Raw genomic sequence first — 15,134 nt, 5'->3', positions numbered from 1 at the left:
CAAAACATTCTTCTTTGGAAGACGGTTCACAACCCAACTGTACATAAGCAATCTAGCCCAGTATCCACAGAACAAAATGCCTTTTGTTACTAGTTATTTAACGCAGCACAACAGTCTGTTGCTGTGCTTGAGCAGGTAAGTATTGATTTGCTTAGTTTTTTGACCGAATGAGGTTAGTTTTCAATTCAAGACAGTACTGAAGTACTGCATATCTGCTAAAGTGCAACAGCAAGGGAAAGGGTAGTAGTCAAGTGAGAAGGAAAAGTTGCTCAAAAGAGGGCTGATGGGATAAGAGAACTTTCATGGATGCATTTCAAAGCCAGAAATACTATCTCAGGACTTCCGAGTATCATGCTGCAGCAGAGGAGAAATTTCCAATCTAGTATTTGGCATATTAAAACCTGCTCACTGGTTACTGGGTTCAGGAATTGCTAACTTGGTTCTCTGACTCAGAGGAAATAGAAGTAAAATGAGGATAAAACCATTAGCTTCAGGCTTGGGAATGCAGATTCATTTACCTTTGGTAAATTGCCATCCATGCAAATAAGGATTACAGCACTTCTCTGCTTTTCTGAGTGTTGAAGCACTACAACAACTTGCATATCTATAAATAAATGCTTTCCAAAAATCTAAGGTGAACTGAGACTGCAGAGTGAAAATGTCCCCCTACTATCTCTATGGAAATGATTTTCTGGAAATATCCATTGATACCTATTGGAAACACTTCATCTAAGGTATTTATTAGATAACCTAAAATTTAAAACTCTCTGGCTGTTGAGCATTAACCTGTAGACTATTTGCACTATTGAACAGAATCTGAAATAGTATATCAAAGCTTGCAAACACAGAGAGTTGGTACAGTTTTTTTTGTTCTGCATGACTGTACTGGACAGCTGTTATCACTTATTGTAAGTGATGTTTAAGTTTAGGATCTAGATTATTTCAAGGCCAAATCTGATGACCAAAAGAAAACTCTGCAGACTTCCAGAGTTACTTGGCTAAGAAGCAAATCAGAAAACAAGTGGGATTTGGGGTTCTCGTCAAAGCAGAGTTATTTTCAGAACTAAAAAAAAAAAAAGTAGCAGAAAAACCAGCATTAGCTCAGCTCATTGGTAGAACTAGTAATTACATGGTTTGGGTCAGAGAAGTGATAATCTTTTGCTTTGCCGTACACTAGAGGCTGGACATTCACAAGGAAGAAATGAAAAGCAGTAATGTGACAATTCTCCTCTACAAGGGTTTGAACACAGAGTGGAAATCAGGAGATGCACAGAGCACCATATCACAGACAGCACAGCAAAGCAGCAACATGGCTGTGCCCTGGTTTATCAGACCTAGACTCAATGATGGTCATGGCCATCTCTTTCCTTTGGAATGGAAGATGATGAGCAGACTCTTCTTTCCTACTCTCACTGAAAAGAAAACTAAACTAGGCAAAAAAATCCTGACAGTTCCCTGTCTTTCCTAATGGATCAGCTGAGGCCCTCTTTAATGTAATTTCAGTCAACTACTAAGGAAACATTATTTTGTAGGTGGCAAAACAGACAAATAGATTATTTGTCTCATGTTTCCCAGCATGGAATTACAGCAGATTATAAAATCTAGTAAACCTAGTTCTAGTTTTTAGAAGATAAAGCTGCTTGAAGTTTCAGGTCAAAAAGCAACTTGAAAATTGACTGATACATAGGCCTAACAGATATCAAAAGGATTTTGACAATGATGTAGTTAAAACAAGTATCCGATCCTTTCTTTAAAAGGGAGTAAGTAAACCCCACATAGCTCCATATTGGTGAATTCTTCAGGATACAAAATGGATCAGCTAGTAAGAGACAGGTTTACAAGTACATTTGTATCACTGCACTTTGTGTAGATCAACATCATAAACTTTATACTTCCAATATTTTCTTAAAAAAAAAATTTAAAAATCCATCTGTATAGATGTTAAATTGTAACTGTCAGAAAGTGATTTTCCTTTTTCTTTATACTTCAGCCCTTGGCTCTAATGTTCTGCTACTTTGACCTTGATCTAATCATGAATATCTATGCTCCTTAATTACAATAAAAAGCCTACATTGCACCCTAGATGGTAGATATGCATTTTTTTCCCTCATCTCTGGTCACCTGCCAGTCCTCAAAATTATAGCAGTGGAAAGAAATGCAAATGAAGTCCACGCTTGACAGCTAAACATAATTGAATGTATGATCTGAATTATTTGAAGAGTTACTTTAAAATAAAAAAAGGCAGCTTATATAAAAATAATTTAAGGTTACCTATAGATTTGAATTACAGTTTTGAAGAATTTCCAATTTCATAATCACACTGAAAGGTATAAAATATATTGTCTTTTATTTTGACTATGGAGATAAGCTTTTCAGATATTAGTACAGAAATTAGCATTCTGCAAAGACTTGCAAAATACATGATAAATCAACACTCATTGGGAAAAGCACTTGATACAAAAAAAAAATCTTCCAGCTTTGTTGATGGCTAAGGTAGACATGATCTACAAATTTATGTTATTTCACTTAGCAGAATTAAACTAGTTAGATGATAAACTTCAGATTTAGTCCATATGAAATAGTCCAGCTCAGGGACTGATATTAACAAGTCTTTTTACCTACTCATGTTGTAAAACTTGTAGTGAGTCCCAGCGAGCCAGCCAGCCACCATTCTCTCCATAAGAAGCTAGTTAATTTGAAGTTAAGTCTTTGCAGACCTCAGCTGCATATCATCAAGAGGTTTTGGGGACACTGTAGAGGAAATGCATTTCTTCAGCTCTATTTGTTTCGAATAAACCTCTCTAGTAATGTAATCACTATGATATTCCCAGGCACTTGATTTAGGTGTTCATTCCCTCACTGCTAATTTTTTTTTTTTTTGCTAAGGATGTATTTATAATAAAAATACTGAAATAACAAGTTGCATTAAGTTTCTGGCTTCTACTGTAAGAAGAATAGCAAGGTTTGGGTATTTACAGCCTTACTCAAGTCACCTAGGCTGCACTCACATTCCCGTGCTTGGTCAATGCAGACAGGTAGCAGGCAGCAAAGAGTTTTGGAGAGCTCAGCCACTAACTGGTGAGTTCACAAGAATTTCCGTTTTAAAATACATACACTGCACAGGAGCTATTTAGAGCTATTCAGTGTTTCTAGTTATTTTCTAATGTATAAGCAAGCAGATCAAAATAATGGTAAGCATCAGATGTTCTGCAAGATAAAGGCATTATAAACCTACATTGCTACTATTGCTTATTCCTGTTTAGCTGACTAACCACACTACTTGGGCGCCCAGATGCAAGTTCAGCTGAAGCAATGGAACACACCTAAGGGAGAAAACACAGTATGCTTGGCACCTTAGCATAGGTGCAAACTCTGCTTTGGCACTGGGCATAGGTTGAACCAAACATGACAAAATAAAGTCTACCAGCAGTTTGCATACTATTCCTCTTCCTGCATAGGCAAATGCTTTGACATGACAGAAAACATACAAAAGTTTACCAGACTGTTTTCCACTTTTGTGAGCCTATCCAGCTTATCCAAGTCTATCTTCACAGAGCACGGATGTTCTCTTACACACAGACTCTGTAGAGCTTAAACCCAAGTATCTCCAACCAACAGGGCAGTGTTGTGCTAAAACTTGTTTAGATATGCAAGTTGATCTCTAAAGGTATTTCCTAAGATATATTTGCCTCTTACCTGTTTTGGGTTTGTAAATCATTTCACCCCGCACCATGTGAATTGTGATTATAGCCATAAGCATGGACACAAATGGGATAAGAAAACCAAGGTTTCTGGCCACAGACTGCTGGATATAAGAAATGCTGACAAAGACAACTGCTGAATTTAAATTAACCAGCCAATAAAACCTAGTACACACAGACGAGAGAGAAGAGTAGAGAGGATGAGTAATACAAGGCCTTTACAGAAGATTAAAACATTACATTAAAGGCATGGTAAATATAGCAAGCACAGACACTGTGAGTACCATGAACACATTGACACAACAATTAAAATCAAATTTTACTTGCATGTCTCAGCTCCAAGAGGCATATTATTAAGTAACTGTATTCAGGCAGTAAAGCTGAACAAATTATCAGTCTAGTACTGCAAATATTCTTGTAGCTCAGACTAATGAAATACATCAACATTTACCATTTACACATTTAACACCTGCATTTTTTTGCTTCAGATTCAACTGGCTTGCAGACTTAACTTTTGAAACTTTAAGAATTTTAACTTTGAATAAACTTTCACCTTCCAAGTTGGCTTCAAAGATGTCTATTGGGTTTGCATGGTGCAGTTTATGGTAGCGGGGGGACTACAGATTAGCAAAAATGGTTTCATTTAAAAGTGAAATACACATTGATACATATACAGCTTAAAATGTACTGCTGAAGTACTGCTGAATGTACACTGAGAAGCAAAGCTTGTTTTCGTCTGATGTAACTTCTGCCTCACATATGCTATTTGGACTCAAGTATTTATGTCTCCTAATTCATCTAGAATTTCCTTCTCAACAATAAAAGAAAAAACTTTAACACGTTGTAACAGACCAGCTAACCCTCAACAACCCAAGCCCCAAGCTCTCCAGATTGATCCCTCCTTAACTCCAAACGAGTGGGTAGGGCAGGAGCTAAGTATCAGCTACAATTGCCAGCTCCCTGGATCAGCAATCCCAGCTGAGTGTTTTGAGATGAAAATCCTGAGAGGGGGATTGCAAGTCTCTCTTGACACTCAAGAGACTTCCTCAACCACATTTTATTAAATTAAAAGTATTTCTAGGTGGTCTGCCATAATTGCCAAGACAAACTATAGTCATATCATAAGCTATAGTATTGAACTACTGCTATACTCCTTCCACATGTTCTGACATTGCCTATTACAACAAGCTAGTGCCAAGAGAGAAAAACTTTTATGATGACAGAAGTACAGACCTTGGTAATGCTTCTCAGGTCTGTTCAGTTACAAAGATAACACTCTTTCACCCTGCTAAGGGATGGGAGATGACAGGGCTGTGCAGAAGTAGGCATGGGAACATGCTTATGCTGCTTGCTTCACAGGACCCAGGGCAAGCGACAGAAGAAAAAGGATTACTCCATCAGGGCAAAGTCAGTGGTGCCAAGAGCCATGCAGCAGTAGCAATCTTGGAAACAGCAAGGACACGCACAGCAGTGAGCTCTCCTGCTTCACACATTTCTCTGAAGTCACACCAAGACATGTCTGAATTTCCAGACCAATTACTGTTTCCTTTAAGTAACTTACATTTTCAGGAGATAATACTCATCAGAATCATGGACTTTTCCTCTCCACTGAAAGCAGCCTCCAGGCACTTTGGAATTACGCTACTAAGTGACGATGTTATGGTTGAAAGGGTTTTGTACATAGGTGTGTTGACCTCCGTTCAGCTAACGTTTTGAAACAATTCCTAATAGACAATTTTAAAGGTAGAAGTTAAAGTGTCTGTTTTCCAAATTTCTAAAGAAGTGTGGCTGAGCTACCTGAAGCCCTGATGCTCTTCATGACCCTATGATTGTTTCAGTGGAAGAAGGAACTTCCAAAGAAAACCCTTAAGTACAGGAGAGAGCTTTTGTTTTTCACTGCCATAAAACAAAGTACTGAAATGTATGGCTCCTGTCTTCTTACAGAAATGGGGATAGAAACCACCACCATGTTTGAGCAATCCCTATGGACCAAAAAAGAAAGATAAACTAACTGCAATACACCCATAAGAATTTGGGGATTTGGTCATATTGTACTGATGGCAGCAGATCAGGAACCTACAAAACAGATCAGAAACACATGTTGCTAGCTCTCATACACCACTGCTATTTAATATTGCAGTATTTGGATGTGCTTTATGTAAAGTGCCTCAGAGATCCTAGTAGGGCACAGATGAATTAAATAATCAAACTGACTATCATGTCCAACTTTGCAGGGAAAAGCTCCTTCCTGGAAGATCAGCATCCTGAGGCCTCTGCATCATAGAAACAGCTAGGTTGGAAAAGTCCTACAAATGCCAATGTGAGAGGTTCATTTCAAGAATGAAGTCCAGATACAAACCTAAATACTATCGTGACATGCCCATAAATCCCTATTAATTTTATTATAACATTTTATAGAAATGTATTCATTATGATATCTCAAGAAGTAACATCGAGGTGATGACATAAAGCATTGTTTAGTTTGAGTAAAAAATTTTGAATACTGTATAACGCAACACTTGAAATGGACCTGTTGAATGAAACAACCTGAGACCAAGTAAAATATATTAAAAATATTTTAAAACTGATCTTTTGTCACTTTTAGGATTATTTTTGAGACTCGGTAGATTTCCTGTCACTTGAAATATTTGTTTTTATTTTTTAAGCACGCCTAGCTCTCACAATTTAAATTTTGATTTATCCAAACTCAGGCCAGGATATTCCATGTATGGACCAGTATCCAAGCTAAATCACAGCTTTGTAGAAGAGGATAAATTGTTTCAGAATCACTAAAACACGGAGTACACTGCAAAGACAAAGTGGGAATAAAAAGCCCCAAAGGGATAAAACCACATTTTTAAAAGTCCAGGTAAAGTGTGTCCAGGATAACAGTGGAAACTGGAGTTTGTGGAAAGACATTATTTAGAAGGGAAGGGAGAAGAAAGATATTACTGGTCCTTATGTTCTCTGCATTTTGTTGGTTTTCTTTTTATACATCAGATCAATAAGCCAACACTGAAAACTCTCTTTCCTCATCTGGATTGTACTGTTTGCTCCCATTCTCTGCTTTCACAGACAGAATTTACTTTTCCTACTGCAAAAATAGTACCTGTTCATAACCTTAACATTAGAAAAACAATAATCCTTAAGGAAACAATCCAGCAGAATCCAAGTCCCTTCTTCACTTAGCATTGGTATATTCTGTCTATTTAAAAGGTCAGAGACATAGTTCATTTAAGGGGTTAGAAACAGGCCTTAGCTGTGCAAAGCAACCTTCTTCAAGGACTCAATTAGACAACAGGTAATTACAGGGCCTTTTAACCCAATCTTTAATCTTATAATTCTGATGTAAACAGAACTTGTCTAAAAACATAGACTCAAACTCACCAAGAACATTCAACCTCCCCATTTTATATTATTTTAAAACTCAATCCTGTGATAAGCAGCCTATCAAAAAAAAAGTTATTATATTCTGAGATGCTTTAACAAGATTAAGAATGTTAAGAATGAAACCCCCAACAGCCCCTCGTTGGATGCCACTACAAAAATTATTAAAAATTTTTTTTTTAATTGCACATGTGCCTTTCTTGATACTTCCAAAGTTCCAAGAACTGACCCATTGGATTCCCCCAAGGAATATTTTATTCGCATTGTATCTCCTTTGTAATCAACACTGAGAAATGTCACTTTGATTAAACACAATTCTGAATGGCTAAGACCACAGTACAATAAATTCTCCAGAGCTATCTTTCAGAACAACTGATTGCTCTCCAGTCTTAATCTCCCAGAGTCTTATTTAATCAAAATGATGTTGCTAATTAAGGATTAAAACTCAGAATAGAGTAAAAATGAAGGACTTTTTTTTTCCTTCCTCTTTTCTCTTATGGGCAGGTCAAGGAAGCAGAATCTGCTCTAAGGAGCTAAAGAATCTCATCCACCTTTGGTAAAGCTGCTTTATTCACCGAAGTTTGGACTTAATTCAAAACTCTTTGATATTAACTTAATTGGAGGAAAAAGAATAGCCAGGAATGCCATCCCCAAAGGAGGAAAGAACTGATTTACCAAGATCTTCACTGATTCTTCTGCACTGCATTGTTAATATGCAAATGAGCTCAGTTATTATTTTAATAACCATGCATATGCAGGGAAAGGAGAGAAAGGGGGTTAATTTAGGGCTTATTTCACCCTGCCTTCTTTGATACTCACTCCACAATCCGACCAGAAAGTACAAGTGAATGTATACCACACTCTGTATAGTGCTACAGAAGTGGTAAATAAAGGCAAACATATAATAAAAAATTACCTCTCTGAAGTAGAGAAATACTTCATATGAAAAAATGTTAAATTTTAAGAACCATTTGAGAATCAAATTTTCCTCAAAGATTTCTTAAGAAAATTTAAATATTCAAACCAGAACACAAATGTGAAGTGATTTATCTGGTGGCAAAACTTCACAGCAACAGAATTGAAACAATACAGCAGATCCCTATCACTGAGATTAGCAGTTCCAGACTACTAGCAATCCCTGGTTCCAACAAACCAGCAGACAACTACCATTGCCTGTCATTGCTAAAAATTTACTCTGATGTAAATTCTAATATCTCATTGAATTTTGACACAGTTAGGGAGTAACAGCAAAATATCCTAAAGGGATAGCCAGGTTAAAGGTAGAAAATCAAATGTTGTTTTAACAGCAAGTAGGCTGTCAAGTCTTTGAGCATTTGGGAAAATCAGTTCATCCTTATTCTGTCTGAAGATTTCTGTAGGAGGCTAAGCTACATAATGATGTATTGGCCCTAGGAAAACTAAAAAAATTAGGAAAAGTTTTACAGAAGTTCTTGGAAATTCTTCCAAATCTAAATGTTTTGCAGTTCAAACATGAAACACACCATCTATAAAATCTGCCTTGTAAGTCAGAAGTGAATTTCAAGGCATTGCTCTATGATCCCCCAAAGATATGTAGCCAACAATTTACCAACCAGTTGAAAAAAGAAAGAAGTTCCTTTGGTCCACAGTCCTCAAGGCTGTATGCACTTAATGGACAAACTATAGCCCTTATGCCTCCTATTCCCAGACTAGCGATGAGTAGTGCAAAGTAGAATACTATTTTTTGCTCCCTTTTGGTCAGTGTATGAAGAATATGTCTTCTGTCAATATAAACATCTTCAAAGGGGAATGCCACAACAGGTAATAGTGCTGTGCCTGGAATTGGAAAGAAAATTGTCATTTGAAACGGACTGCAATTTTAAAGCAGTTATTTTGAAAAGACAGATGATAAATAAAAAATACATAATAAAGAAATGCAAAGAGGAAGAGTCTTCATTTTGACAATATTCTGGATGTCAATATACACAGTCAGGCAAGACCACTAAGTGCCTCCAAGAAAGCAATCTTCCTCTGAAATGTCTGTATTCAGTATTCAGGTTCTTTGATCAACTGAAGATCTCACCCTGGAAACTTAGCTCCCTTCATTGGCCTTCTCCATTGCCTGCATATTGAGGGCAGTAGTTCTCCACATGCCAGGGGGCACAAGTTAAAACATGTAACTTCACCTGACAGAACACTGATCAAATAAAAAAAACAACAACCCACCAAACAACCCACCCCATGGTGATGTGTAGCCTTTTTTGCATCTTCTTTAAACCCCAGAATTGTAATGGGAATCATAATTTAACAAATAAATTCTCTAAACTTTTGAGGAAAGTTTTCTCTTTTTTTTTTTTTTGCTGCAGCTTCATGGAAAATAGACGATTTTCAGAAACTTTATCTATAGAAGCAGTGCCATGAACTGCATTTACCGCCTCTAGTCTGCAAAGCAACTCTTTCACACTTAATCAGCTAGAAATTCTCCAAGTTGTAATTGGAGACTAATCTCAAAATATATTGATGTGTCAACACCACCAACACTAGGTATGACCAAGACTATGACTGTGCAACTCCCTCCCCCAAAAAATTCTGGTTAAAGCAATACCAAGAGAAATAAAATTCTGTTTGTGTCACCAAACTTCTTCTTTAAGATATGCATTGGAGGGACAAGTGGCAAAAGGAGGTTATGAACCAGAAGCCCATGGGAGAAACAGTGGAACATGATAGCAATCATTTTTCCAGGTTGCTTGCACAATGGTTTGGCAATCAGCTCAAGAACATTACAGGAATTGCTCTGATTCTTTCCTTCCTTTGTTGCATGTCTAAACAACAACATGGCTGGCTATTGCAGAAATCAGACTTGCATATGCTCAACTAGTCTGAGTAAAAAGTATTTCTGTTACCTTGGTTGAAGTTGACAGAATAACCACCAGCTGTGAGATGCACCAATTGCTACAGAGCAGACTTACTACAGAACAGAGCTTTTACGTAAAAGATCTCCAAAATAACACGTAGGAAAGATTCAGACTGTGCTAACAGAAAGCAGACTCTCAATACAGATATAGGGATACACCCTCTCTCCTTCAGACTGTTTGTACTGGTATGTGCTTAAATACATCTTCCCAAGTTGTCCAAACACAACTTCATGTACCTTAACATACAATAAAATCTTACTCCTAACAGCTAGGAAGGACTTTCCAAACTCTCAAGACTATCTCTCTGACTCAAGCCTCATATTTGCACCAACCACTAATAACCTTAGATACTTGGTAAAGGGGACAAATGTTAAGAGTTAAGTGCTTGTGCTCTGAATAGCTAAGCCTCTTTAAAGGAGTCAGGTTTGTGCACTAACTATCCGCAAGATACACATGCAAATGTACCTCAGTCTTATTCAAAGCACTGCCTCACAAAAGTACATAGGCGAAAATACTGCACTGCATTTCATAGAGGAGAAAACAAGTAATTAGTTGTGAGAGCAAATGGCCACAAGGTTGGAGAAAGCTATCAGATTTCAAACACAATGCTCAATAAAGCATTTCTGCAACAGAATTGCTAAAAGATGAAATAGTCCCCAGGGTGTCACCTACCTAGGAAGTGTAGAAACATGCAGATGCACACAAGTTTGATCCTCCCGACAAGGCACTCGGCAAGCCACCCAACCAGGACTGGCGTCAACATGGAGGTGCCTACAAAGCACATATTGACAATAGCTGCCTGGTAGTTGCGATAGCCAAGTTTAACAGTGCAGAAGAGGATCATGTTGCAGACAATGCCAAAGAATGTGAATCTTTCACACAGTTCCACCAGCAGCACACAAATAGCCTCTTGGAGTTTCTTCTGAGGTTGAGACAGGTTTCCAGCACGGTTGCTTCCTCCAGGCAATGGTTGTTGTTCCTTGTCAGCCGTGTGGTTCAAAAGTTGCTTCTCTTGCATATCCCTTCTGTCTGCATCAAGCATTCTTGTCTTTTTTGAGTAAAACTGTGTAGAGCAGCCTAAGTTACAGGTATACTGTTCTCCTCTGCTGTAATTAGCAAGCGGGTAAGACTCTCCCTTTGAATTCCACACTTCACTACTACAATTTCTTAAGACCTCTGTCACTTTTGTGACATTACTTGTAGGATCAAAGAGTATTAAAAAAAGTAAAATATAAGAACTCTGTCAGCATTTCACTGAGTTTAATGACACTCAAAAATTCAATCAGTTTATTTAATTAGTCCATTTGGGGGTAAACAAGATTTTTCCCCAGAGTTACATTACCTATTAAATTATGTGAAACCAATACTGTATGTGCAACTCTATCTGTATGTTAAAGATAAAGGTTTAAATACCCATGAAAGCTAGCATTTTCAGCAAAATTCAAATAACAGATCAAGGGAATAATTTGCTTATAATAGTCTGATACTTTAATTAGGCAACAAGTGAAAAACTACAAGCAAGATAGGGAAGGATTTATTTATTATTATTTTTTTAAGGTTAGCATCTAATCACTATTATATTTCTTATTTTTGTTGAATTTCAGATAAAGTCAATTATAAAAATAAGTAATGTTACTACATTTAAGTTGGAAAAACAAATTTTAAAAGAAAATTAACAAGGAAAAAAAAAAAAGCAATCTAAACCAGAACCATTCCTTTAGCCAGATATTGCACCATAGCTACAACGCATCATAAGGGTCAAGAGCACAGATGATGTGTTCTCTCATATCAACCAGAAGTAATTACAAGCTTGAAACAAAATTAGGAAGAACCCAACTTACAGTGCTTTATAATGCTCCTGCCACCTTATCCACAGAGAAGTTTGCTGATTTCCCTGATCAGGTCCTCCATTTTGTGGAGCTCATTAAGATCACTAACACCTGTTCAAAATACTTCCAACTAAGAATGAGAAGCATTCTGCATTTATTTTTCACAAGTGTAAATGCATACACATGTTACAAGGCAGTGGTAAATCAGATCTGCTTCTTTAAATAGATCTCTCAGTGCTTATGAGAGCATTTTTTGAGGCATAGGCTCTGTTGTTTATTTCCATATAATTACTCAAATTCTACCTCTTTGGATCTATTTAGTAGTGAGAACTCCTACGTCTCAAAACAGATGCACAATGGTGTATAACCAGTATGGATAAAGATAGATTCCAAGATTACATCCCTTCCTCACCCACCCCTGCTGAAGAAAAAAAAGCAACTGTGATTCAAACACAAAGCCTATAGTCTCTGAAATTAAATCTAAGTAGCAACAGATTACTTCCCAAAATAATTCTAAAATAGATATTTTTTATTTTATTCTGAGTTCTTGCTTTAGACTAGCACAGCAAAAAACTAATAGTTTTCAGAGAAGGCCAGTTGGGGATGCAAATGGCTGTGACTTGTAGCATGCCAAGAACTACTCCTGTCTTCTGATCTGCAGCAGCTAAGAAGATTTTCATCTGGATGAACCAACCAGAGAAATCCAAACTACAAATCACTTTTAACTCAATTTAGCTTCTCCATCAAAGCCTAATGAAGCCAATCCCAAATCATAACAGGACAGACAATAGTATTTCAACTAAAAGGCATATAAATCTTCTGTTGTTTGAAGCATCTCTAACTGTTCATGAGGAAAATGATCATTTGTGTTTTTTAAGGAAATACAACTGTATTTTAGCATCAGATAGAAAACATCAGGATACATACGCTCTTGCTCCTCTAGCCATTTCAATGTAAAATAGTCTGGTGCAAAATAGAGTGCAAAGTTTATCTGTTTTCATGGATGCTCTCAAATCAAAGTGAATCATATCATGGCAACAGGTAAAGACACCAGGGTTACTAGCTGGGATGGCTATCTCTTAGACCTCATGTGTTTTCATTTACCCTAATTTTGGGTTACAAGCTAGGGAAAAGGAATAATTGACTTACAAATGCCATAGAAAGTAGGAGGAGGGCTTTTGAATTGCCTTTCCAGATGACTAATATGGGTGTGGTGGTTATGATAGTCACAGATCACAATCAGTATGTGAGTTAACATGCTCAATGCTAAGAGGATATACAACTTCATATGATCCTTATTGATTTGTTTTTAATCACTTTAGCAGCAATTCTAGGTGGTCTATCTAGTTACATGACGCGGTTTTATATGAATTCTAGTTTAATCACCCAGCATTCATTTGCCCTATTCTTAATACACAAGGTAGTAAGATTGCATAATGCCTGAGGAAAAACTTTATTATTTGTACTAACATATGTAGAGCTTTATATATACTGAAGCAGCTACAAACTAGCTGCACTAAATAATGGCTATTTCAAAATCCTGTCCTTCTGGCAGTACCTCTGAGTGCCAGTAAGGACTTTGTGTATTTTTTGAAAACAAATCTTTAAAGGATAGCTTTCAAAATGGGACAGTCAGATATTGAAGAGAGATTCACAAAAATACTTGCTATCACAGGACAGTGTGAGCTCACTAGAGGTCTGGCCATTAACAAATGACTTGCTATTTGGTGCCCTGTCACCCAAGGTAGAAGATTACTTCTACACATGCTGGAACTCTAAATTTGCATTAGGCAAGTCGATTAAATTGGACCATTTGGAACAAAAATTTTCTCCTAATATTCTCTGACAAGTGATAGTGGTCAGGTTTTCTATTATGGTGGTAGTTTATTGAAATTGAAGAGTGTCCAGCACACCAGTTCCTCTGGTTAAAAGCTAGTAGTGGCTCTACACCTCTGGTCATGTTCTGGAAGGGTCAGTCTCTCTAATGTTTTTGTAAATTTAACTCAGTTTTACTCTTTTTACTCTTACTACTCTTTGGAGAATATGTGAGAGGTATTACTCTTCTTCATAGCAGCAGCTGTGGTTCCTGCTAAATAGCTGGGGCAAAAGCATAATTGACATGGACAAGACTGACAATCCAACACAATTTTTACACTGTAAATAAAAAATTTCATGGGTCATATATTTCTAGTTAGCACCAGGACTTCCACTAACTTACATGGGTTGAGAAGTCGGCTCAGTGACCACTGACCTGAGGACTGCAGTTTTAAAGTCAGAAGAAAGGCAGAGCAAAACAGCTCTGGGTGTTTGCCAAACAGGGGCAAACATGCCTGGGGTTTGCTGCATGATGCTGTAAAAGCAGGTCCAGGGGGGTGGGTTGAGCAGGCAGCCACAGTAAAGAAATATAGCTCAAAGCTGGATGACAGAAAAGGAGAAAGCAAGAAAATGCTGCAAAGACAAGTCTGGAAGAATGCTTCTGTCCCTAAATGTCTTGCTGCAGCTCCAGGTGACTAATTAGAAGAGTTACAAGGCTAGGGCCAGAAAAAGGAGATGTGGTAAAAGCACAGGCTAAGACTAGACTTCATGCTTTTCAAAATCACAACTTTAATTTACTTCTCTTATGCATATGAGAAATGTTCAGTTTAACACAAAATAGCAGATACCAAACTAAGTTTGATCCCTGCAGGATGCCCTTCAGCAAGGGCAGCTTACCACTGCTTTCTGCAAGTACTGCTCATGCCTGCATTTATCTAGCACAACGCGTAGCCTGAGGGAAAGGGTCAGACACTGGCATTAGGCATATTCTTCTCTCTTTTTTTTGCCTTCCTTGCAGTTATATCTATTCAGCAGAAAAAATCAACAAATGCAAATTACCAGTCTTTAGAGGCATGAAAAATATGTACTAGAAGCTGTGGTCTTGTACAGGTTGGAGATGACCTGTCACTTGTGCATGTGCTTCACAGGACTTCAAAATAGCTCTAAGGACAGAGTTTAATTGTAGAACAGGTAAAGGTTCATATTAAAAAAAAAAGAAAAGATTTAGCTTCTAGTAAAATTTTTGTCTTTTTCTGTCATTTTTGGGTTTTGGTTTTTTTTTCTTCTTTTCTTCATCTTTAGGTATCACTTCTGACAATGTGTTATTTCCTGAGTCCTATAATGAAACTTCTTCTATTTAAAATTTTACCTCCGACAACATTTTAGTGACTTTTGCACTACCTGTCACTGCAATCTCAGGGGTCTCTGGCTGCTGTGCAGACAGCCTTGAATCAGAGCTGGGACAGAATATGACAGTGCTGCTTTTGGAGTTCACGGCATTTGCAACC

The 15,134-nt window shown here is 37.3% G+C and overlaps 1 protein-coding gene across 1 annotated transcript in view; it reads right to left on the bottom strand.

The window, feature by feature from the left end:
• The window catches only part of SLC15A5 (solute carrier family 15 member 5), a 33,374-nt gene extending 22,303 nt beyond the window's left edge, over positions 1-11,071 (bottom strand). The window contains exons 1-3 of the mRNA XM_061466077.1: positions 10,655-11,071; positions 8,681-8,903; positions 3,697-3,866 (exon numbers count right to left, since the gene is read on the bottom strand). Coding sequence (XP_061322061.1) covers positions 3,697-3,866; positions 8,681-8,903; positions 10,655-11,024 — 763 coding nt within the window. The 5' untranslated portion in view covers positions 11,025-11,071. The remainder of the gene's footprint in view (positions 1-3,696; positions 3,867-8,680; positions 8,904-10,654) is intronic.
• Positions 11,072-15,134: the final 4,063 nt, after the last annotated feature.

Source organism: Pezoporus flaviventris, unplaced genomic scaffold, assembly GCF_033815535.1.
Source record: "Pezoporus flaviventris isolate CSIRO_AGI_PZ_B2104156 unplaced genomic scaffold, CSIRO_AGI_Pfla_v1 ptg000002l, whole genome shotgun sequence".
Lineage (NCBI taxonomy): Eukaryota > Metazoa > Chordata > Aves > Psittaciformes > Psittacidae > Pezoporus > Pezoporus flaviventris.
Note: the sequence above shows the minus strand (reverse complement) of the source record. Positions and strands in the feature narration are given on the sequence as shown.